We start from the raw sequence: 23926 nt of genomic DNA on the forward strand, positions 1-23926 counted from the left end.
CATCTGGGGGTGCCTTGCACGGTCACTGTCATCGACCTGGAGGTGCCTTGCACACTCGTCATCGATCTGGGTATAGCTTGCATGGTCACTGTCATCGATCTGGGGGTGTCTCGCATGGTCATTGTCATCGACCTGGAGGTGCCTTGCACGCTCATTGTCACCAATCTGGGTCTACCTCGCACGGCCATTATTGATCTGGGGGTGCCACGCATGGTTAACGAGGCTGATGTGCTAGAATCCGTGCAAAGTGCAACACCTGGTCACCTGAGGGGTCCACGCCTGGCAGGGGGAGTGTCGGGAGAGGCTCTCGGCGCTCGGCCAGGGAGCACCAGGGTCACCGCTGTCGTGGGCAGCCAGAGAGCACGAACCCCCCACCATGCGCCCAGATGCCCCCAGACTGACAGTGCTGGGCCCCGGGAGACGCTGCTGCTTCAAATCTGAAACTCCACCGGGGTCCCTGTGTGTGGGGGAAACTGAGGCACAGAGCACGGCAGCAACCTGCTCAGGGTGGGACAGAATCCAACCCCCCGAGAGCTGCTGGATTCTCAGGGGCAGGCCCCTTACCTGGAAACGAGGCGACATCCCAGAGATCTTTGCTCCTCTCCGCAGCCCTCTGCCTCTCCTGGTGGCCTCCTGCCCCGGCCTCTGCCCGCTCAGGCACCAGGCGGAAAGAGACACTCGGACCACAACGCAACTGGACAGGGTCTCAGTGGCTTCTCTTTGACAGTCAGCATCAGGCACCAAGATGATTGTGCTTTATGTGTCTCGCACACAGAGCAGGTGACTAGGACATGGACACACACACACACACACACACGTGCGTGCTCCTCCACAGCCATGCTCCCGCTTGCCTCCTGTGCACAATGCTGGTGCCCTGGCCAGGTGGCGTGCAGCACGAGGGCGGGGTGCCGTGCGAGGTGCAGCACGAGGGCGGGGCGCTGTGCGAGGTGCAGCACGAGGGCGGGGCGCTGTGCGAGGTGCAGCACGAGGGCGGGGCGCTGTGCGAGGTGCAGCACGAGGGCGGGGTGCCGTGCGAGGTGCAGCACGAGGGCGGGGTGCCGTGCGAGGTGCAGCACGAGGGCGGGGCGCTGTGCGAGGTGCAGCACGAGGGCGGGGTGCCGTGCGAGGTGCAGCCGAGGGGGAGTGGCCCGGCCGCCCGGCTCAGCGGGGGACGAAGCGCAGCCGATAGTCCCGGGGCAGCTTGCCGAAGCCGTGGTACTGCGGCGAGACGTCCAGCTCCTCGGGGCCGGCCAAGCGGAGGGTGAAGCGCTGCAGGATGGTGGTGAGGAAGAGGAAGAGCTCCATGCGGGCCAGGCCCTCGCCGGGACACGCTCGCTTCCCTGCAGAGAGCGCGGGCGTCGTTGGCAGGCGGCTCCCCCCGCCCCAAGAAAACCGGCCGAGGGGGCCCAGGACCTGAGTCTCCGGCCCCTCGGATTCGCCCCGAGCGGCGGCTCCTCCCCCCCGGCAGGGCCCCTGGGCGCGGCCTGTGGCTACACCAGCCCCAGGGCTGCTCTCAGTGATGCCCAGACGGGGCGGCGCCGGCCTGCGGCTGCACAAAGGGGTTTCCTGCCACGTCCCGGCCAAGCGGGGACCCTGGCCCCCAGGGGCGCCAGTGCCCAGCGAATGCCCCGGGTGAACCCTCGGGCCTAGCGACTGGGACCTGCCTTTCCTCCGGCCGCTCCTGCCGCCCTTTGGGCTGGGGCCAGGCTGAGGGACGGTCCCTGCCCCAGCGGGCTTGCCTGAGGACCGGCCTGAGGACCATCTCCCTGGCTTGGGGCCTGAGGGGCACAAGGAGGCCCCGTCCATTAGGAACCCCACTTTTTGGGGACGCCACGTGGCCCCCCACGTCTCAGGCCTCCACCCCAGCATGGGGGGGCGATGCAAGTCCTGCTCCCCGGGGGAGTCCTCACGGGGAGGCCTCGAGCCGTGATCTGGGGCAGGATCGGTGCCGTCCGGCTCTGGCAAACAGACTGGTACCCGGGGCACTCCCCGGGCAGCCCCCCGCGACAGCCGCCCGCCGCCCATGGGGCACTCCCCGGGCAGCCCCCCGTGACAGCCGCCCGCCGCCCATGGGGCACTCCCCGGGCAGCCCCCCGTGACAGCCCCCCGCCCCCCACGGGGCACTCCCCGGGCAGCCCCCCGCGACAGCCGCCCACCCCCCACGGGGCACTCCCCGGGCAGCCCCCCGCGACAGCCGCCCGCCGCCCACGGGGCACTCCCCAGGCAGCCCCCCACGACAGCCGCCCGCCGCCCATGGGGCACTCCCCGGGCAGCCCCCCGCGACAGCCGCCCGCCCCCCACGGGGCACTCCTCGGGAGCCCGGACCTGCCGAGAAGGCCATGAACGCCGCGTTCTTCTGAAATCCGCCATCCGCATCCAGGAAGTGCCCGGGGTCGAAGGTCTCCGGGTGGGCGAATCGCCCAGGGTCGTGCAGGACGGAATGCAGGATGGGAAACACGGCCGTGCCCTGGTGGAGAGTTTGGACCCAGCTTAGTGGAGATGGCTCCGGATCTGACACCTAGGACGGGGCTCGAGGAGTGGACGGGGTCTGCCTTCTTGTCCTTGTTCACTGGAGCCAGGTGGGGGGGGAGACGGTCCCTGCCCCAGCGAGCTCACAATCGACAGGGCCCCACGGCAGCTGTTCTTTAGAGAAACCACCACTGGAGGGCAGCAAAGTTACACAAGGGCCTTGCACGGTTATTTCTACCCGTGCAAGGTCAGGGCACAGTGTGGCGCATTCCAGTGCGGCAGCTTCCTTGCACTAGTGCAGCCGCCTGCCCACACAAGGGGCAGCAGGCCCTGGGGAGCGGGCCCCCGGGAAGCCAGAGCAGGAGCCGGGTGACCCTTTGTATCCGAAACTGGTTTGCTGATTTTTCCCCCTGGATTCTGCTGCCCTTGCACCAGCTTGTTCACGTTGGGAAAATCGTGCAAAGCTCTGCTGCACGGGGGCATTTTGGAAGTGACAGGTCGGGCTTCGGTTTGAGCCCAATCTGCAGTCCGTTTATCGCCCGATGTCCCCAAACGGAAACCTCGAGAAAGGGGCGAGATTGGAGCCAAACCGTCGGCTCGACCAGAATCCGGGCTTTTGCCTGACAAGTCTCTGAACCTGTTTGCGGATTGTTCATTTTCGCCCCCACAGGAAACAATCCGGCCCCGGCCCTCAAGCAGCCCCCCCAGACTGACCCCTCGCGCTGCCGTGGGGGGACGTTGTGGGGCCCGGCCCAGTGTACCTTAGGAAGGGTGTAGCCTCTGAACTGGGTGTCCCGTGTCACGGCGTGGGGCACGCCCAGAGGAAGGACGTCGGCGAAGCGCTGGATCTCGTGGATGACGGCGTCGGTGTAGGGCATCTTGGCCCTGTCCTCCATGCGGGGCGCGCGCTGCTGGCCGATCTCCCGCTCGATCTCCGCCTGGACCTGCGCTGTGACGGGACGGCACAGGGGAGGGCGGTAAGAGCGGGAGCCCTGCCGTCCTGCCCGTCCCAGCGGGAGGAACATCCCCGGATGGGTTGGGGCTTCTTAAATGACAGCCCATAAGCTGCGTGCAAGGTTGGTCGTGTGGCAAAGGCGTGGCCTGTGGGTGGCCCTGGCCCCGCCCCTTCTGACGGAGGTCCCGCCCCTTCCACACAAGTCCCCGCCCCTTCAGCCACCTCCCCCCATGGAGCCATCCCCTTGCTGGCATTACTCGCCACCCACGGCAAAGACCACGGAGGCTACTCGTGCCCACTGAGGGCCGTTCCCAGCCCGCCCCGGCCCGGGGAAAGGGAGGAGCGCTCTGGCGTTTTGTGGATCCCCCGGAGCCAGGCCTGGGCGTTTCACTGCCCTAGCAGGCCCCGGCTTCCTCCCCGTGCAGTCGGACTGGACGTGCTTGCGGGGCTCCCGGTCGCCCGTTCCCGACGCCGGCTGGGAGCAGCGGGGCCCGGAGCCGGCCCCGTTCCCGCAGTGCTGGCTGACCTGCGACCTGCGGGTGTTTCAGCAGCAGCAGCAGCCCGTAGCGCAGGGTGGTGCTGGTCGTTTCGGTGCCCCCGAAAAACAGATCCAGGGCGGAGAGGAGCAAATTGTCCTGGTGGAATTTGGTGTCCGGATCGTTTTCCTCCTGGAGAGGCAGGGGGCGGAGGAGGGGCCGTGAGAACCGCATGCCCCGCCCACACCCCGCCTCCAGCTCCGCCCACACCCCGCCCCCTGGAGCACGTCTTGGGGGGCTTTGGAGCCTGACACCAGCCCTACTGGTCTGTCCTCCCCCACCCTCCCCATTCTCCGGGAAGGCTGGGGCCACATGCCACCCGCTGGGGTAGGGTTGGTTTGCCCTCACAGTGGGGGCGCTTGGCTCCCATGGGGTCCTGGGTGGCATGGGCGGGGTTAGGCCATGGCCCCCCCAGTCCCAAGTTCACTCACCACCAGGATCGCCCCCATGGGCTGCCCCCTGGAGACCCTTCCTGGCCTCCACATTTCTCTGCTCTCCCAGAAACCGGCCAGAGACATTTCCAGGTGGGTCTGAGCTCGGTCCCAACTGGGCGGTGGCGCCCGAGCCAGCCTCGAGCTGGGCAGGAAGCCTCGTGGAAACGTTCCCCGTTTGTCCACCTTGGGAACGTTCCCAGGAGCCGAAAAGCCGAGTCCAGCGGCTCGTTTGGTTTCGATTTTGACCGCTCGGAAACAGATGGAACGTCTGGGATTTTCCTTCCTACTTCAAAGGAAAATCTCATTTTCCGCTGGCAAACGGACACTTGTTCCATGTGGACACGGGGCCTCTGGACAGTTTTCAACTTTCCAAGCATTTTCTGCGTGGAGCCGTTCCTTGAAACGGCCCCTTCCCTGCGGCACGCTTCGCCCTCGCCGAGAGGGCGTTTCTCCGCCGTCCACTGGGTTTGGGGTTACATTCCCAATCTGCCCGCGACGGGAACAGGGGGAACGAAACCAGATTCAGGGTGTCTACACGGGGGTTCGCTAATCCGGTGTCACCGACCTGCCGCTCACGGCCCTGACCTGCTGCATCCGGATGAGGAAGGCGTCGGTGTAGTCCCGTGGGGAGGACGGGTCCAGGGTCTCTCTGTGCTTCTGGACGACCCCAGCCACGTATCGCTTCTGTTCTTCGAAGTTCTCAAAGAGGCGGTGGTGAGGGCCGGGCAGGAGGTTCATGATGGTGGGGAAGAGGTTGTAGAGCTGGGGGGTGCAACGAAGGGGAACCGTGGGTGCCAAGAGGACCCCCCAGAGCAAAGGGCTCCGTACGAGAGCCAGGGAAGCCACAACTGGGGGGCGCCCGGCCCGACGGGCCCTGATCTCGGCCGGAGTCTGGGGGCGCCCGGATCTCGGGGGGGTCTGGGGGGGCCCTGATCTCGGCCGGAGTCTGGGGGCGCCCGGATCTCGGGGGGGTCTGGGGGGGCCCTGATCTCGGCCGGGGTCTGGGTGGTGCCCAGCGGGCCCTGATCTGGTTAGAGATCCCAGGCAGGCTGCGGAGGGTGAGCCCAGCCGGGCCCTGCTGCCCCCCACCCGGGGGCTTGCCTCCTACCTGCACCCAGACGGTGTCCACGCGGCGGAAGTTGGCCTGGATCAGGCTGAGCAGCGTCTGGAACTCCTGGTCCGCGTAGTCAAACCGGGCCCCGAAGACCACGGAGCAGATGACGTTGGAGATGGAGCGCCGCAGCACGAAGGTGGGGTCTATGGGAATCCCTGGAGGCCGGGCCCGACAGCCGCTCAGCTGTGGGGCCGGCCCTGCCGGCGCCATGGGGCAGAGGGAGCCCACGCTGGCCAGCCCAGAGAGTCGGGGCAGGCGGCTGTAACGCCTGGGCACGGCCGGGGCGGCTCCGGGGATCCCCCCCACCACTTCCTGTGCCTCCTCCGCTTTGTCCCCCCCCTGAAATCCCAGCCCCGGTTCCCACCCGCCTCGCAGGAGAACCCCAAACTTCTCCTCCTCTCCCGGCCTCTGCCCTCCTCTCCCGCTGCGCCCTGAGCGCCTGGCCACTCTGCTGTCCCGGGTACCGGGCGGGGTGCAGGGCTCGGGCTGGGCTGCCCGGATCCCCCCTAGCCCTGCACCCTGGAGTTAGCTCTCCATCCTCCCCGCCCCCCAACCCCGGTGGTGGGTGGGGTGAGGAGCAGGGAGGACTTAAGCCACGGCTATCATCTGGCCTCTGCTCTAGCCCCCCCAAATAACAGAGCCCGGTGCCGTGGGGCATCCTGGGATGTGCGGTCCACGTGCCTCCTGCTCCCATTCTCTTCGCTTGGCCACGTTCTGTGGCTGGACTACATCTCCCATGATGCACCACAGCACCCGCCCCATTCCCCTCCTTTCCTAGCGGGGCGAAAGTGATGCATCCTGGGGGATGTAGTCTGGCCAGATCGGCCAGGCTGCAGAGGAACAGGGACTCACGAGGCAGCTGGACCACACGCCCCAGGGTACCTCCTGCTCCCTGCACTTTGAATGGCTATTGTAGGCCTGAAATTTTCCCTGCCCGGTTAATAACACCTGCAAAATGGGGGGTGGGGAGTCGTGGGGCGGCCCCAGGGACAGGGCTGGGAGGACCCAGGGCACCCCCCTCTTTGGAACAACCCCAGAGCTTTGAAAAATCCCAAACCTTTGGTCTTCCCGAGCTCCTCCAGTAGGTAGTGGGCCTCCTCCCGGATCCGCTCCTCGATGCTCCGCTTCCCCATGCCGAAGTCCCGCAGGGTGCTCAGGGCGAACCGGCGCAGCTGCTGCCACGTCTCCCCGTTGCTGAAGAAGAGCCCTGGTTGCGGAAAGGGACTGGGTGGGCAAGCGTCTCCCAGCGCCTGCGCCCAACTCTCGGCCCCGCGCCAGGCGCCCGCTCCCCCGCCCCTCGCTAGGGGGAAACGTGCCGCTAATGAGGGGGGGCGAATGCCGGGAGCTTCCCCTGCAAGCCCCTGCTCCCCTAGACCCATGACTAGCCAAGAGGCTCCTCTTTCACGGACAGACGTTTCTATGCGGTGTGGGGGGGAACCCTCGAAAAGTGCCCCCCCGAGACTCAGGAAACAGGAGGTGAAAGAAAAGGACCCAACATTTGGTATTTTTAGAATAGCGGGTCACCTGACGCAATGAAAAGGGAGCTGGTTTAAAACAAACCAAAGGAAGTTTTTCTCTGTGCAGCTCACGGTCAACCTGTGGAACTCCTTGCCACAGGATGTGGGGAAGACCAGGATTTTAACAGGGTTCAAAAAAGAGCTAGATAGATTGACGGAGGTCAGCCAGAATAGGTAGGAACAGTGTCCCTAGCCCCTGTTTGTCTGGTAATGAGCGATACCCACCACCCATGTTCCTCACCATTGCCCTTGGAGGTCCTCTCTGCCAGAGCCAACCCCTCCCGGCCACTGAACTCCTCCGCGTGGTCCACCAGGGCCTCCTTCACCGCCTCGTAGCCCCACAGCACCACCGCCCGGTGCGGCCCCATGTAGATGGTGAACACCGGGCCGTACTGGTCTCGGAGCTAGCGAAAGGGAGCAAAGGTTACTTTTGGACACTCCTCCCCATGCCCACGCCGTGCCACGGTTTACCCAGCGAGTGGAGGTGCATGGTCACCAACCCTGCCGGAGTCAGGGAAACTGAGGCACAGCAGCAAACTGGTGCAGCCGTAGCCACGTGCTGGGCTGGAGCGAAAACGCCCCTGGAAAGGGCACTATTTCGCCTGCCCCGGCTGTGGTCGATCACAGAGAAATGTGCTCTCCTGCACATGCGGGTCACCTGGATATTTGGTTTTCAGCTGCCCGCCCCCCGGAGCCGTTTGCTGGTGGACAAAAAGCCGAACCATTTTTGGATCAGCTCTGGGGAAGAGCCAGGATTAGCGCCCATGCTCGCTAGCCCGCTGCTCATCCCGCCGACCCACAGCGGCTGGGGGAAACCTATCTGCCGCTGTGCTGTGGGACGAATCCCCTTCCCCCAGCTCACAATACTGCCCAGCAAAGAAACGGCTGTGAATTAAACGCACGGCAGCCCAAATAATTCAGGCTTCTGCCCCATCGCAGCCCCAGACAGGCCGCACCTGGTGCCAGATTCTCCTCTGGCGTAAGCAGTGTTCCCTTGAAGCTTTTCCATCCGTGTGTGGAATAAATTTTGTCACATGCACGGAGGCATGTGTGAATGTGCACCACCCCTCGAAACAACAAACCTGGCGGCGAGCGCTGTGCTAATCAGCCGGGCGGCATTGGAACCTCTTCTGCGCAGCCGCCCAAGCGCCCGGCTTCCAGGCAGACTGGCCATAAGCTCCATGGACGCCAGCCCCGGAGGTCGACAAATGGCCCGGCCCCTCTAGGTCACAGGTCAGAGCTCTGGCCTGTATTAACCTGCTCCCGCTCGGGTGCAGGGAGGCGGCCGGACAGGGCAGGCTGGTCCCTGCCCGTAGGGGCCGGATTTTGGAGAAGCTGCGGCCCCCCAGCCGTCTAGCCTCCCCCTCTGTGCTCCCCCCTGGCAGAGCCCCGCCGTCGGGGCTCCCTTCAAGAGCAGAGCCCCGAGAGCCAGCAGGGAGCCGTGCGGCTCATTCTCCCTGGGGCGGCCGGGGAAGTGGGGATGCAGGAACTGAACTCACCGCCAGCAGAGAATGCAACAGCGAAGGGCCCCACAACTGCCGCAGGTTGCCCAGGAGGGGGAGGGGGCGCGGGCCTGGGGGCAGGTTGCCCCGCGCCGCCCTGTGCCCCCTCAGCAGCAGCAAGAACAGGACGGCCGTGAGCAGGAGCAGCGGGCCGGTGAGGTCCATGGTCCCGGGAGCAGGAAGAGGAAGTGACAGGACCACACCTCCCCGTGCGGGCGGGGAGCAATCTGAAAGCGCCGGGCCAGGGTTCAGATTCCCAGCGCGGGGGCCTGGGGCCGCCCCCGGGGCTGGCAGGCAGGGCTGGCTGCAAAGCAGCCGCCGGCGTCCGTCCCCGCCGGGAAAGCCGGCTTTTGGACCGCAGCGGGCTGGCTGCGCCCTGCGGGAAAGTGGCTTCTCCGGACCCGCTCCCCCAAAAGTCACAAAAAGTTGCCTTTTCCCCCTGCAAATCCCAAGGCCCCCAAAGGCCGTTTTCATGGCCCGGTTCCGGGGGGGGGGGGATCCTGGGCTAAGAGAGGGGCCGGGGCGAGTTAAAACACAGCGCCTGGGACACAAGCCCGGAGGCTCCCTGCTAGCGAACCGCTTCCCAGAGAACTCGGCCCAGGCCGCCGGTCCAGCCGGATTCCCACGCGGGGCTTTCGGCAGCTGGAAAACTGGGGCTCTGGAAACCGTTCCTGACACCAGGGGTGAGCGCCGGGACACGGCGGAGCCAGGGGCAAAGGTCAGCGGCAGCGTCTTGGAGCGGGGGGCTCTGTTACCCAGGGGGCTGACCCCCGGCTCCCCCGGGAATCCCACCGAGGAAAGCGCCGCCGAAGCGGAGACATTTCCGGGGAAGGGTTTGTTGTGATCAAGCAGCGTTTTCCGACCGGGGGCGGGTTAGTTCATTGAACCCCCCCCCCTTAATCGCTGACGTGAGGATCAATTCCTGGGCTAGGTGTGTGCGGGGGGCGGCCCTTTCCCCGCTGGGCGCTGCCGTGGGTCACTAGGGCGACACACGGGGCCCTCTGACTCTAGAGCAGAGTTTCTCACCCTGTTACAAACATTCAAGTACTCCCAGGACCTACAGGTTTCAGACACACACACGGTTTTTTTTCTACCATGGCAACCCATTTGTTTAAACAACTTAATCGTAGCCGGGCAGGTGAGGAAAGTTTGGGGTGTAAAAATTACAAAAATAAGAGTAAAAACCCCAAACTTCAGTTTTTCCACTTTCCATTGTCACCCCCCAGACCTCTCCCCAGTCCCCCTAAGGAGACTCGTCCCACTAGTGGAGAAACACTGGTCTGGAGCAGGGGTCCCCAACCTTTTGGGGTTGCCGGGTGCCTGGGGGTGGGGCCCCTCATGTGCGGTTCGCCGGGGGCGGGGCTGCTCAGGCGCCTGGGTGCGGGGCTGGCCCAGATGGTTCAGCGGGCGCACATAAATGCCCCGGTGGGTGCCATAGCGCCCGCAAGCACCGCGTTGGGGACCACTGGTCTAGAGACTACGCAGAGCTAGTTACTAGACCTATGCCCTTGGCCATCACCTGCCAGGGACGCCCGGCCCCCCGGCAGCCCGCCTGCGGGGTCCATCTGAAGAGACGCCACTTCAAAAGGGGTTTGTTGTGTCCCAGAACGGCGGCAACGTGGAACCAGCCCTTCCTTGCTGTCAATTTCACAGCCACACCGAACGATTAACCTCGTTTTACAGCAGGGGAAACCGAGGCACGGGGCGGCTGCCCGTCTTCCTGGGGCACCGTGGCACCCTGGCTTGGCGGCCGATGAAGCACACCAGAGTTGCCCGGGCTGCTGCTGCTCGGTGAATAAATTCCAACCTGCCAGATGGAAACCGAATTCTGGGGGTGGGGGTGGGGGTGACAGCTCCGTCCGGCCCGTCTCCTGCCCTTCCCGTGTAGGGTCGCTGGGTCAGTGGCGGGCGGAAGGCGCAGACGGGCGCGGTCTTGGCTTTGACGCAGTCCCGTACGTGGCCTTGCAGAAGTTCCGATGCGGCGGGCGCGCAACTCGCCCAACGCCTGCCCGCCCCGAGGCGTTCTCAGGGGCTTGCTGGCAAACTGGGAGGTCGTAGCTAGAAGCCAGCCCTGGGCCCGGTGCCATTCGATGTTTCCTCAGCCGCTTGGAGAAGGCAGCGGAGAGATCGGGAGGGCAGGACCATCCTTCAGATTTATGGGGCCCTACGCAGTCCTATAATGCGATGGAAGCCGGGAGGAACTTTTTTTATGGCTGCAATTTTATAACCGTCAGCCACACGCCAATGAAATCGTTTCAAGTCAATTTTAACCCAAGAGCCTGTCGCCTCACGCAGTAAAATCACCAAGTAGCTTCTTAGCGACAAACCAAAATACAGCAAGTCATGAGCAAAACCCACTTCCTCCGGCGAGCTGGAGTGACAATAACAGAACCCAAGAGAGCTACAGAACAGCGGCAGAAATCCCTGGAGCTGTGGGAATGAGGCTAATTCAGTGGGCTTGGCTCATAGCGTTTGATGAAACTGACCGTCTGTACCTGCCCGTTAAACGGCTTCGTTACCACTCCAGTGGCTGTTTCACAGGTTCAGTATCTGCTAAGGGCTCTGGCCGGCTTTGTGCATTAACTAGCTCCTCTTTGGAAGAAGCAGAGCCAGAGAACAGGGACAGAAAGAGGCGGATGGGTGGCCATTAGGACCCAGCGGTGCCCCAAATTTTCAGGTGCCCGGACACGACTTTGTATTCTGCTCTGGGGAAGGCCGGCTCTGTTTGTGGGTGGCTCCCAGCTGGGCGGGGCTGCAAACATTGTGGATTCGCAGAGCAAAGGATGGTGACCGATGAGAGAATGGGTCTGAAACCAGGCCGATGAAAGTCAGGGAAGGCGCGTGATTGCGTTGGGGGCGGAGGGCTGTCCGAAAGAGGCATGGGATCGGTAGCAAAGGAACTCCCTGCTGTTTGATTCCTCCTGGGCTCGCAGGGACTGAGTCTGGTACATTCGCAGAGCGTTGAAGAAATCCCGGATTCCTCTCTCCACCACCTGCTCCTCCCGGAAACAGCCTCTTGGCCCCACCGTGTCCGGACAGCAACAGGCCTATTTTTCCATTGCTGGGGTTCGGGAGGGTCTGTGATTCAGTGGAGACCCCCCCACCCGCCCCTCCTCCTGCGGACGATCTTTGGGGGGCTCCTCGCTCGCTTCGCTGCCTGCCCCGCGGGGCACCGCACAGAGCCGGTAGCTGGGTGGAACGCGGACAAAGCCGCTGGCTTGCGGTGGGGCGCCCATGTCCGGCAGGGAGCCGGGGGCTTGGAGGGTGAAGCTCTGCAGGATGGCGGTGAGGAAGAGGAAGAGCTCCATGCGGGCCAGCGCCTGGCCCACGCAGACACGCTTCCCTGGGGAGACACGGGGGGGGGGGGGTGAAATTAACCAGCCTCATCAACAGGTGTCTGCAGCAGGAGGGGAGAGGAACAAGGGAGGGACCAGGCTGTGAGCGGGCAGGCAGCTTTCAGGAGAGCCGGGGGGCGGTCCTGGTTTGCTGCATGACTTTGGACCCAAACCAAAGGCTTCTTCGGTCTGGCCAGCCTGGGCAATGGGACCCAGCCGGGCCAGTCCCCAGCCCCAGCCTGGGGGAAGCGTTCTACCGGCGGGGAGGCGGGTTTGCTGGGACATGGGAGAGCCCCTCCCCACGGGGGCCGTAGGGTCTGCCCAGGAGCGGCACCTGGGGGAGCCCCCGGACAAACTAGCCGGAGAGACACGGCAGCTCCCGGAATCCCAGAGGGGGCCGGAGAGACTGTCGCGGCCGATCTGTGCAACACGGAGCTGCCGGCTGTGCCGGGTGGTTTTAACTCACGGTGGACTTTGAGCTCTCTGGGGCAGGGAGTGTCTTGTTCTGTGTCTGGGCGGCGCCCGGCCCAGCAGGCCCTGATCTCGGCCGGGATCTGGGGGGCGCCCGGCCCGACGGGCCCTGATCTCGGCCAGGGTCTCCCAATCCCCCCCAGTTCCCGGTGCCCCTTCACCCTCCCAGCTGCGTACCTGCTGAGAACGGCATGAAGGCGTCATTTCTCCTGAAGCCCCCCTGCGCATCGAGGAAGTGCCCGGGGTCGAAGCTGTCGGGGCGGTGGAAGTGGCTGGGGTCCCGCAGCACAGAACTCAGCACTGGCAGCACCTCCGTGCCCTGGGCAAAGGGAGGCAGTGACTAGAAGGGGGGAGGGACGAGGAGCCAGGCCTCCTGGGTTCTAGTCCGGGATCAGCTGCTGACTCAGTCTCCCCCTCTGCAAAATGGGTCTAAGGATCCTGCTTTTGCTTCGGCTCAAGGGGATTGGTGACAATTCCATCGGTTACCGTGAATGGAGCTTGGTCTAATGGTGGCTGCGGTGGGATTACTCCTGACCAGCACTGGGCGGGAGGGGAAGGGAGTCCAGCCCGGACGGACAGCGTGCATTGTTACCTTGGGAATGGTGTAGCCCCGGAAGTGGGTGTCCTGGGTCAGGGCATGTGGGAAGTTCATGGGAATCACATCGCTGACCCTCTGGATCTCGTGGATGACGGCGTCGGTGTAGGGCATGTGGCTCCGGTCCGCCACAGCCGGCATGCGGTGGGGCCCGATCACCCGCTGGATCTCCTGGCTCACCTTTTCTAGAGCGAGGCGGGCAGGGACATAGGGCGTGGCTCGGCTGGACGTTCCAGGACACTGCAGCGTGGGCCAGGGAGCAGCAGGGCTTTGCCCCCCGCTGGGCTGGGATGCTCTGGAGGGTCGCCCGGTGGCCAGGCAGCTTGGCCACATGGGGGTGGCCGCAGGGAGACGGGGGGCGCGGCATGCCCCGGAGAAGGCCAGCGAGGGTGCCGGGCCCGGCCTCTGACTCCAGAGAATGCAGCCCAGGGAGTCCCTCCCTCTCGGGGTGCCCTGCGTCAGCCAGCGAGAGGCGCCCGTTGGGTCCCTTGCCGCGGAGAAGCGAGATCGCTCCTGGGGCGACTCCCTGGAGGTTCCTCTGCTCTGGTAGCTGGCCAGAGACGGGTCCCGCCGCTCCCCGTGGCTCGCCGGCTCACCGCCAAGCTGCAGGCTGAGACGATGGGGGCCAGAAAGTTGCCACAGGATGCTCGCTCTGGGGGGGCCCAGGGACCACGCCCGTTGTCGCCAGCTGGGGCTCGGGCCGCGTGTGCAACCTCCTTGCAGCGCCCCCCGTTACCTGCGACCTGCGGGTGTTTCAGCAGGAGGAGCAGCCCGTAGCTCAGGGTGGCGCTGACGGTCTCCGTCCCGAGGAAGAACAGGTCGAACACGGTGGCGGCCAAGTTCCGGAGGTGGAATTCCGTGGCGGGGCTCAGAACTTCCTGGGGACGCACAGGCGGAGACGCGGGTCACACCGGGAGCGGGACAGAGCAAGTCAGCTGAGCCCCGTGGAGTTTGCTGGTGTGACGGCGCGTTGGGGGTCCCCCGTCTCCTGCACCCCGAAATGGCACAAACAGACTGCACCAGCCAGTGGAATTGAGGGTGGTTTATTGCTCCTCCAGCACAGCGCAGCACAGATGTAATCTGGTCACAGGAACTGGGCTAGGATGCCTCAGGCCCCCTTGAGATGGGGGAGACTGGGCCCCTAAACTCCAGCCCCTTCTCCTAGGCTCTCCTCCATGCCCTCCGACAGCCAGCAACCAACTCACTCACTTCCAGCCCTGCCCCCCAGCCAAGGCAGCATTCCACCTTCCTTTGTTCCTCTCCATGGGGGGTGTCTGGCCACTGGTTTGCATAGTGACTCATCCTGTTTTGCTGGGTCGTGGTACCCACGGCAGCCAGTGGGGGTTACCCCAGAGCCAGCAGCATAGAAACCAGCCAGGTACCCCCACTACGTCACAGCTGGGCTTGGGATCCAGCCTCAGCCTTGCAGGCAACTGCCCCGTGGAAACAGTCGTTGGGCCATAAGCCAGGGTCGGACAGGACGAAAGTCTGAGCTCATGCCCCCAGCCCCAATGCCAGGTTACCATGGAGTTGCCCAGTTACCACAGTGTTGCCAGGTTACCATGGAGTTACCAGGTTACCATGGAGTTGCCCAGTTACCACAGTGTTGCCAGGTTACCATGGAGTTGCCTAATTATCTTGGTGTTGCCTGGTTACCATTGAGTTGCTCGGTTACTCAGGATACCATGGAGTTACTAGGCTACCATGGAGTTGCCTAGTTATCTTGATGTCGCCCAGTTACCATGGAGGAGTCAGGCTACCATGGAGTTCCTCAGTTACCATGGTGTTGCCAGGTTACCATGCAGGGGCCAGACAACCATGCAGTTCCCAGGTTACCATAGACTTGCCAGGTTACCATGGAGTTTGCAGGTTACCATGGAGTTCCCAGGTAATGATGGAGTCCCCAGGTTACCATGGAGGCAGCCAGGGGCTAAGGAGAGTCTCGGTCACTGTGGGGCCCTGTTGGGGAGCTACCGGGATGGTCAGGCCTAACCTGCAGTCTAGGTTTCCATGGCGATTTTAGGTTTCCATAGAGATTCTAAGTTTCCATGGAGGCACTGGAGATTCTGGGTTTCCATGGAGAGTGTAGGTTTCCATGGAGGCGCTAAGGGACACTGGAGAGTCTGGGTTTCCGTGGGGTTTCTAGGTTATCATGGGGGGACTCTGAGGTCACAGAGGTGCTCGGGCGCCGTGGTCGGACTCAGATATTTACTGATTACTATTGTGTGACCATAGCACTAGCCACCCTCTTGGTACTGGAACAACCCCGCCCCAAAGAGGGGGGTTCCAGTGCACAAGGCGCCGAGGGGGCAGGCGTTTTCGTGGGCCTCGCGGCTGAGGGGCGCTTCAGAAACATGCTTTGATTCACGGGCGTCACACACATGAAAGCAAAGGCCGACGGGGCCCCGCCCCCCCCCCCCCCGCGCCTGTGGCGCCGAACCTTCTCCATCCGGACGAGGAAGCAGTCGACGACACCTCGCGGGTTAGCGCGGTCCAGAGACGCCCGGGTAGCGCTGACCCTCTCCGCGATGAAGCGGCGGACGTCCTCCAGGTCTCGCAGGAGCTGTCGGTGGGCGCCCGGGAGGAAGCGCATGGCCCAGGAAAACATCTCGTAGAGCTGTCGGGGTGCAGGACAGCCGTGTTAAAACAGCGCCGCTGCGGCTGTACGTGCTCCGGGGGTTCCTGGTCCACGTGGCCCCACGGGGAAGGGTATGCTCCCAGACTGGAGGCCTAGCGTGGGTGGGGTGTGCGGAGGGGCAGCCTGCTTTGTCTCTCGTGCGATCGGTGCGAATTCCCAGCAGCAGTGTTAGCTCGCCGCCGGCCCGCAAGAGCGCTGGATGTTGATCCAGCTGCTCCCCTGGTTCCCTGTGAACGGGCCAGCTGGGGCAGATAGTCCGCCCCGGAGGGCAAGTCTTGTTTTACTTCCCAAAGGTGGCGTCTCTCGGGCGCCAGCGTGTCTCAGACTCAGAGGCGGCGAGGCCAGAAGAGACCTTTCCAGTGATCTACTCTGCTCTCCTTGTATCGTTCCTGGCTCCGATATTTCTCCCACCCTGCCTCTTTCCCCGAGGCCACGGCGCCTGTCCGCCCCAGGACACCCCTGCTCCTGCTCCTCGCTACCTGCCCCCCTCCCTCGCGCTCTTACTTAAAAGTGATGGAGCCAGGACGTCCTGGCTCCCCGGCTCCGGAACCTCTCCGGAGAATTAAGAACAGGTGGCCTGGGGGGTTGCGGAAAACCGGAGGTTTTGGAAAACCAGAGGTTTTTAAGAACTGGTTGGGCAGATGATTCCGTGGGGGTGACTCTGCCCCACTCCAGCAGGATAAAGGGGAGAGGGCTGAGGACCTGCCTCCGGGGGGCGCCGAAAGAGCTGGGGGTCCCATCCCAGTCTTGGCTCCGGGGCCTCTCACCTGTCCCCAGGTGGAGCTCAGCCGCACCAAGGCCTGGCTGCTCTTGGCCAGCGCGTTGAGGAAGGTCTCGTCCGTGTCGCCGAAGCGCTGGCCGAAGACGACGGAGCAGATGACGCCGGAGGCCGCCCGGCTCAGGAGGAACGCGGGGTCGAAGGGAGAACCTGGAAGGAGGCGGCGGGGCGGGAGGTTCACCCTGTCGGGTGGTTTTGGCACCAGAATGCCGGCCGGGGCAGGGAGCTGGCTTCCAGCGGGGAGGATCCCAGGTCAGGGCAGGAAGGGGACCCCCCAGCTGCGCCCCAGAGCCGGCCCGGCCGCACAGAGGAACCCAGAAATAGACCAACCCTCGCTTTTCCTGAATTCCTCCACCAGGTGCCGGGCCTCCTCCTGGATCCGCGCCTCGACGCTCCGCTCGCCCGGGCCCAGGTCCTGCAGCGCGACGAGCGAGAACTGGCGCAGCTGCTGCCACCGCTCCCCACTGGCCAGGAGCAGCCCTGGGGGGTGGAGGGTGGGGCAGAGCGGCCTTAGAAGTGCCCCGCGACCTCCCCAGCCCGTTCGGCGGGTCTGGAGCTGGGTGAGAGAAGGCACAGGTGGACTGCCCAAGAGTCAGTCGCAGACTCAGGAGTCCTGGCGCCCCGCCCCTTGTGCTCTAACCACTAGGCCTCGCTCCCCTCCCTCAGCAGGGAGAGAGCCCAGGAGTCCTGGCGCCCCGCCCCTTGTGCTCTAACCACTAGGCCTCGCTCCCCTCCCTCAGCAGGGAGAAAGCCCAGGAGTCCTGGTGCCCCGCTCCTTGTGCTCTAACCACTAGGCCTCGCTCCCCTCCCTCAGCAGGGAGAGAGCCCAGGAGTCCTGGCGCCCTGCCCCTTGTGCTCTAACCACTAGGCCTCGCTCCCCTCCCTCAGCAGGGAGAGAGCCCAGGAGTCCTGGCGCCCTGCCCCTTGTGCTCTAACCACTAGACCCCACTCTCCTCCCTGAGCTGGGGATGGGGCCTGTCTCCCAGACACTGGCCCTCACGCCGCACATGCGCAGCGAGAACTCACCAAACCCCTGGAGCGCCTCCTCCCAGGCCGCCAGCCTCCCTCTGCCGCCGAACGCCTCCGCTCGGTCCTCCAGGGCCTCCTGCACCGCCTCGTAGCCCCACAGCACCACCGCCCGCCGGCGGCCCCGGTGCACCGTGAAGACCGGGCCGTACTCGGCCCCGAGCTGCGGAGACGTCGGGTCGGGTGGGGCAGAGTCGAGAGCGGCTCCGTCCCTGGGCGCTGATTTGCTGGGGGCTTTGCCCCTTTCTGCCCTCTTGCCCCACGAGCCTTTGCAGGGCCCCCCCACCCCGGCCCCTGCGAGGCCCTGCCCCGCGCGGCACCTTCGCCCTGCCCCCCGGTGCTGCAGGTGCGAGCGTGTCAATCGGCGTCCTCGCCGCCGCCCTGTGGGTGCAGCCACGGCCCGGCCGGTGAACCGTGCAAAACCCATTTACCTCCGCAAGCCGCCGCCCCGTGTCCTCCCCCACGCCGGCTCTCCCCTGGGGCCCAGATCGCCGCGCCCCGGCCCTGCCACGGGGCACCCAGCCGGCGAGCCATCGGGCCGCGAAGAACCCCAGCCCCGGCCCCCCACCCCCCGCAGCTGCGGCCGTGCGGGCAGCGAGCAGGAGTCACCGCGGGGCGGCCTCACTGGGGCCCTTGGCCGCGCGACCCTCAATGGGCCGATTTGGTAGCCACAGGCCCCGCGCCTCCCAGCCAGGGCCCAGGAGCCGTGGGGAAATGCAGCTAGCTCTGGGGCGGAGCGCATCCCATGCACCGTGCACGCACAGCGCCTGACGCCCCCGATCTTTGCTGTGGCGAGCCAGGGCTCCGTAATCAAGGGGGAAATACGTTGCCAAGGTGCCTGGCGGTGGAGGGGAGCGAATTTTAGCCACGGACCCGGCAGCGAACACTCAGGCCTCCTGAGGCGGGTCCCAGGGCACCGCTGGGCGCTGGCGGGGGGAGACCTACCTCCCGGAGCGCGTCCACCACTCCTGCCGTGCTCAGCTGCAGCGCGTTGCCCAGCACAGGGAGGGGGGCCGGGCCGGGGGGCAGGGGACCCCGTCGGGCTTTCGGGCGGCGCAGGAGGAGGAAGATCAGGGCTGAAAGGCAGAGCAGCAGCAGGGCCGTGGCCTCGCCGCCCCCCATCCTGCGGCGTCTCCTGGGAGCGGGAATCCGGCGAGACGCTGCCGCGAGTCCCGGCCTGGCCCGCGGGTCTAGGAGCACCCCAGTGGCGCTGTGAGGCGGGCGGGCCGGCTGTATTTACCCAGCGGGGCGGCCGAGCCGGAGGCGGAGGTGGTTCTTATCGGGCGCTGATTACACATGGGTGCAGCTGACCCGAGCGATGGCGGGCGCCGGGCGCACCGGCCCGGGTAGGGCTGGAAGGGGCTGGGTCGTGCGCTGGGCCCAGACAGGTTTGTGCTGGGACACAACGTTGAGAAAAAGCGACGAGGAGTCCTGTGGCACCTTATAGACTAACTGAAGTGTAGGAGCATAAGCTTCCGTGGGCAAAGACCCACTTCGTCAGATGCAACTGGGTCTTTGCCCACGAAAGCTTATGCTCTTACACTTCAGTTAGTCTCTAAGGTGCCACAGGACTCCTCGTCGCTTTTGCAGATTCAGACTAACACGGCTACCCCTCTGATACTTAACATTGAGAAAAGGGGAAGCCGGCTTCAGTTCTCCGCCACAGAGTCCCCGGGAGGCCTTGGGAATCCCTGTTTGTTAACTACCTTCACGGTCTGGGGGCGCCAGCCCGACGGGCCCTGATCTCAGCCGGGGTCTGGGGGTGCCGGCCCGACGGGCCCTGATCTCAGCTGGGGTCTGGGGGTGCCACACCCGACGGGCCCTGATCTCAGCCGGGGTCTGGGGGTGCCCGGCCCGACGGGCCCTGATCTCAGCCGGGGTCTGGGGGCGCCCGGCCCGACGGGCCCTGATCTCAGCCGGGGTCTGGGGGTGCCGGCCCGACGGGCCCTGATCTCAGCCGGGGTCTGGGGGTGCCGGCCCGACGGGCCCTGATCTCAGCTGGGGTCTGGGGGTGCCACACCCGACGGGCCCTGATCTCGGCCGGGGTCTGGGGTGCCACACCCGACGGGCCCTGATCTCAGCCGGGGTCTGGGGTGCCACACCCGACGGGCCCTGATCTCAGCCGGGGTCTGGGGGTGCCCGGCCCGACGGGCCCTGATCTCAGCCGGGGTCTGGGGTGCCACACCCGACGGGCCCTGATCTCAGCCGGGGTCTGGGGTGCCACACCCGACGGGCCCTGATCTCAGCCGGGGTCTGGGGTGCCACACCCGACGGGCCCTGATCTCAGCCGGGGTCTGGGGTGCCACACCCGACGGGCCCTGATCTCAGCCGGGGTCTGGGGGTGCCACACCCGACGGGCCCTGATCTCGGCCGGGGTCTGGGGTGCCACACCCGACGGGCCCTGATCTCAGCCGGGGTCTGGGGGTGCCAGCCCGACGGGCCCTGATCTCAGCCGGGGTCTGGGGGTGCCGGCCCGACGGGCCCTGATCTCAGCCGGGGTCTGGACGGCTTGTCCGCTCCCCCCAACCAGTGCCCCATCTGGCCAGTGCCCCTTGGCAAGATCACCACTCGGGTGAAGTTTCCATGGGGCTGGGCCAGTTCCAGGGGTTCTATTTTAGATGGGGGGGGGGGACCAGTGCATCCCACAATGGCAGCAGAGTGAAGGGGGGGCAGACAGAGGACAGCAACTTCAGCAGGGCGACTGAGCATGCTCAGTCCAAGCCAAGGAAAGGGGGGAACCCTGGTCGCCCCCCCCTTTCCAGGGTTGGCTCGGCCCTGGCCCCCTCTGGTTTCTTTGGTGGAGGACTGGGCAGTCCTGCCTGATTCCCGTGTAGAAGAACGACAACGGAGCGGACGTTGGACCCCTCCGCTGTGCGGCCGGGGGGTGAAGCGGGGCCGGGGGGTTACAGGGCTCACCGCACGAGGCCCGAGCATACCGCCACCTTGCCAACGTGAGCCTGGTCCAGTTGGCCTCAGAGCTGGCGAACCCCTTCTGGCCACATTTTAATCAGCTGGCAAATATTTCAAAAGATAACAGCACACGCGAAGAACAGAACATTGGCCTGGCCCGACAGGGTCACGGCAAAGGTTCATCTCGCCTGGGGTCCTGCCGGCCGACAGCGGCCAGAGCCAGGTGCCCCAGAGGGAGTGAACCGAACAAGGACTCATCAACGGATCCCTCTCCTGTCGTCCATTCCCAGCTTCTGGCAAACAGCGGCCAGGGACACCATCCGTACCCATCCTGGCCAATATGTATTGATGGACGGATCCTCCATGAATTTATCTGGCTCTTTTTTGAACCCTGTGAAAGTCCTGGTCTTCACAACTTCCTGTGGCGAGGAGTTCCGCAGGTTGTCTGTGTGCTGCATGAAGAAAAACTTCCTTTGCTTTGTTTTAACCTCTTCCTATGCCTCTTCATTTCATTGGGCGACCCTGCGCGGCGGGGAATGGAACCCGAAAGCGCCGAGACTGGACAACAGCATCACGGCTACAACCCACTCAGCCCTTTGGCCGGCTGCGTGCTTGTCTCGGCTCACAGGCGGTGCCCCCGCTCGGCCTGTCCGTCCCCAGGCAGGACCCCCCTCCAACCACAGCCAGTGGGGCAGCCCCTTCTCGGGGGGCCCCTCCACTCCAGCGGCAAGGAGACAGCCCTTCCTTGGGGAGTCCACTCCAGTGCGGCGACCCCCTCTTGGGGGGCCCCTCACCTGGGGGGTCCGCCCCTCCGCCTCTGGGACAGTGCCTCTCAGGGCCTCCAGCCGCCTGCCTCCGCCATGAGCCCCCTCGGGGGGTCCCCTCCCTCTGGCCCCCGGGGGCCCCCACCCCCAGAGGGACTAGCGCCCCCTGTTCCCCAGCCCAGAGCGACTCCCTGCCCGCCCCAAACAGGAGGGTCTATTGAGCTTTGAATGCAGCAAAGGATCCCTCAGGCCAGTCGGCCTGGCCCCCAGCCCACACGCCAGCCTCCCTGCAGCCGGCTGAGTCCTGCCTGCTCTGCCCGCAGCCCCCCAAAACAGCCCCCGTCTCCCGGCAGAGCCCCCAATACCCCAGCCACAGCCCCTCCCCCGCTATTGTCGTCTCCCCAGGTAAGAGGGTCGCCCGGGCCCCTCTTCTCTGCCCCCCTCCCCTCCAGTGTTCTCCCCCCTGGGACCAGCTGTGCGACGGGCCGGGCCGGGTCTGGGCACAGCCGAGGGCGTCCGCTCAGGGCGAATTGCTCAAATCGGGGCTCCGTACAGGCCCTAACCGGAGACCTTCCCAAACAGGCCACCAACCAGTCCCACCAAACGCTTCAACTGCCAGCCTGAAGCCTCACGAGCAAAATCCCTCGGACACCCCAGCTCTTCCTAGGCCCCAAACAGCCCTGGGCCTGCCCACAGGTGAGGGGTTCTAGACCCCAATCTCACCTACCCCCAACGGGTTCTTCCGGTGCCAAGAAACCAGCCACAGACCCCAGGTCAATTCACACTCTGGGTCTTCCCCACAAGAGCACGCTGGGCCGATCCTTTAGCATCTAAAATGGAAAGGTTTATTCCGAAAAGAGAGAAAAGCCTGAGAGCGAGGTTGGGAAAGTATCCTACGTTACATGCAGCGACTCGCCCCGGTCTCGACACAGGCTCTTTAGAAATGTTCTAACTGCTGGCTTAAAAGTCTCTGGTGTACGTCCTATGTCGGGACGGGTCCACGGTTCTTCCCGGCTCGTCGATCCCTGCACGGCTCCATCTGGGATTCGGAGCCGAACTGAAGACAAAGATGGAGTCGGCCACGTGGCATTTTATACCCATCCCTGGTCTCTCCCAAGCTGGAGTGGGTCACATGGACCGTGGCCAGGTGTGTCTTTGGCATTTAGAGATCTATTGTCCTTGGAGCCTCGCTCGTCAGCATAGCCCATTGCTCTGCCTCAGACGGAGAATTTTCCAGCATCGACAGAGAGGACATGTTCATAACTCCACACACCGACATTACACAGGTACGTGGATAGCACACACAGAATCACTAGAGCAGAAGCCTTCGTGTGGCATCTCACACGGCCCCTTTCGTACAGACTTTTGGGGCACACACACACCCAGGGGTGCAGCCGTGATCTGGCTGCTCCCCTTAAAATCCAGTAACGTGACAAGCTGGGCCCAGTGCCGGGGTCTCCCCTTGTCTGTCGTCTGGCCAAAACCGGCCGTGTCCTCTGCGCAGGGGGGCTCCAGACGCCGGCTCCAGTTCTGGGCTGTTCTCTGACACGACTGTCGGTGACAGTCCTGGTCTGACCGCAAAGAGACAGGCCACACCAGCAAGGTCTAATCACAAAGCTCTTGATTGAAGAGTGCACACGCCAATAGAGCGCAGCCCGTCTCTCCAAGAACCAGCCCCAATTTCTATCACAAGTGGGGTTATATAGACACTTCCGTCGCGTCATCGGCTATTCACTTAAGCAAACAAAGGGGGGTCTCTGTCAGTTAGAAACCTGTAGCATGCACGCGTACCTTGCCAACTCGACAAGGCGGCCTTGAGACATCCGCAACTTTCTTATGAAGGCAGAAGGCGAGTACCAGACATCGAGGAGACAGGGAGTTTTCTTATCAGTTCCTTAAGCAAGCTGTGCGGCTCAGCAGTACAACGATGCAGCTGGTCGCTTATCTCATGCCCTTGCTCAGCTCGTGTCTCAAATTTCGTTCAGGGACTACCCAGAACCCTTTGCTGGACTCTTCTCGGTCTGTCTTAGCACAACCGCCCTAGGCCCAATTTTCTGTGGCCTAACACAACAAGCCCCCTCCGCCTTGTCACAGTAACCAGTAAGATCCGGGCACTGAGCACCCCCCTGGGTGCAACCCCCCTTTGAACCGCTAAAACTCCCCGCTTCCTCCTAGAGCTGCAAACCTCTCAGCCCCCTGATGGGCCCGGACTCCAACAGCGCGGAGCTGGAGGTCCTGGACCCCAGCGGCGCGGAACCGAAGGGCCCGGACCCCAGCGGCGCGGAGCCAAAGGACCCGGACCCCAGCGGCGCGGAGCCAAAGGGCCCGGACTCCAGCGGCGCGGAGCCAAAGGGCCCGGACCCCAGCGGCGCGGAGCCAAAGGACCCGGACCCCAGCGGCGCGGAGCCAAAGGGCCCGGATCCCAGCGGCGCGGAGCCAAAGGGCCCGGACCCCAGCGGCGCGGAGCCAAAGGGCCTGGACCCCAGCGGCGCGGAGCCAAAGGACCCGGACCCCAGCGGCGCGGAGCCAAAGGACCTGGACCCCAGCGGCGCGGAGCCAAAGGGCCTGGACCCCAGCGGCGCGGAGCCAAAGGGCCTGGACCCCAGCGGCGCGGAGCCAAAGGGCCCGGACCCCAGCGGCGCGGAGCCAAAGGACCCGGACCCCAACGGTGTGGAGCCAAAGGACCCGGACCCCAACGGCGTGGAGCCAAAGGACCCGGACCCCAGCGGCGCGGAGCCAAAGGACCCGGACCCCAGCGGCGCGGAGCCAAAGGGCCCGGACCCCAACGGTGTGGAGCCAAAGGGCCCGGACCCCAGCGGCGCGGAGCCAAAGGACCTGGACCCCAGCGGCGCGGAGCCAAAGGACCCGGACCCCAGCGGCGC

General features: G+C 64.9%; 2 protein-coding genes across 3 annotated transcripts; both read right to left on the reverse strand.

The window, feature by feature from the left end:
* Window positions 1-691: 691 nt before the first annotated feature.
* LOC102459201 (cytochrome P450 2B11-like) lies at window positions 692-8720 on the reverse strand. Its single transcript, XM_089769872.1, has 9 exons — window positions 8525-8720; window positions 7267-7429; window positions 6566-6715; window positions 5503-5663; window positions 4980-5156; window positions 3951-4092; window positions 3231-3418; window positions 2326-2467; window positions 692-1340 (listed from the first exon to the last, which is right to left on the reverse strand). The coding sequence occupies exons 1-9, from the start codon at window positions 8690-8692 to the stop codon at window positions 1162-1164; spliced, it is 1470 nt and encodes a 489-aa protein (XP_089625998.1). The 5' UTR covers window positions 8693-8720; the 3' UTR covers window positions 692-1161.
* Window positions 8721-8854: 134 nt separating this feature from the next.
* LOC142823881 (cytochrome P450 2G1-like) lies at window positions 8855-18820 on the reverse strand. 2 transcript variants are annotated; one of them, XM_089769873.1, is made up of 9 exons: window positions 18316-18820; window positions 17371-17533; window positions 16675-16824; window positions 16334-16494; window positions 15369-15545; window positions 13665-13806; window positions 12926-13113; window positions 12511-12652; window positions 8855-11870 (listed from the first exon to the last, which is right to left on the reverse strand). In XM_089769873.1, exons 1-9 carry the CDS (start codon window positions 18490-18492, stop codon window positions 11575-11577), a joined length of 1596 nt encoding a protein of 531 aa, XP_089625999.1. In that variant the 5' UTR covers window positions 18493-18820; the 3' UTR covers window positions 8855-11574. The 2 variants fall into 2 exon arrangements, with proteins under 2 accessions (XP_089625999.1, XP_075771700.2); XM_075915585.2 differs by lacking the exon at window positions 18316-18820 and having other exon boundaries at window positions 17371-18229.
* Between the last annotated feature and the right edge of the window lie 5106 nt (window positions 18821-23926).

The sequence above is a fragment of the Pelodiscus sinensis genome, chromosome 18 (genome assembly GCF_052426305.1).
Source record: "Pelodiscus sinensis isolate ZL-2025 chromosome 18, ASM5242630v1, whole genome shotgun sequence".
Taxonomy (NCBI): Eukaryota; Metazoa; Chordata; order Testudines; family Trionychidae; genus Pelodiscus; species Pelodiscus sinensis.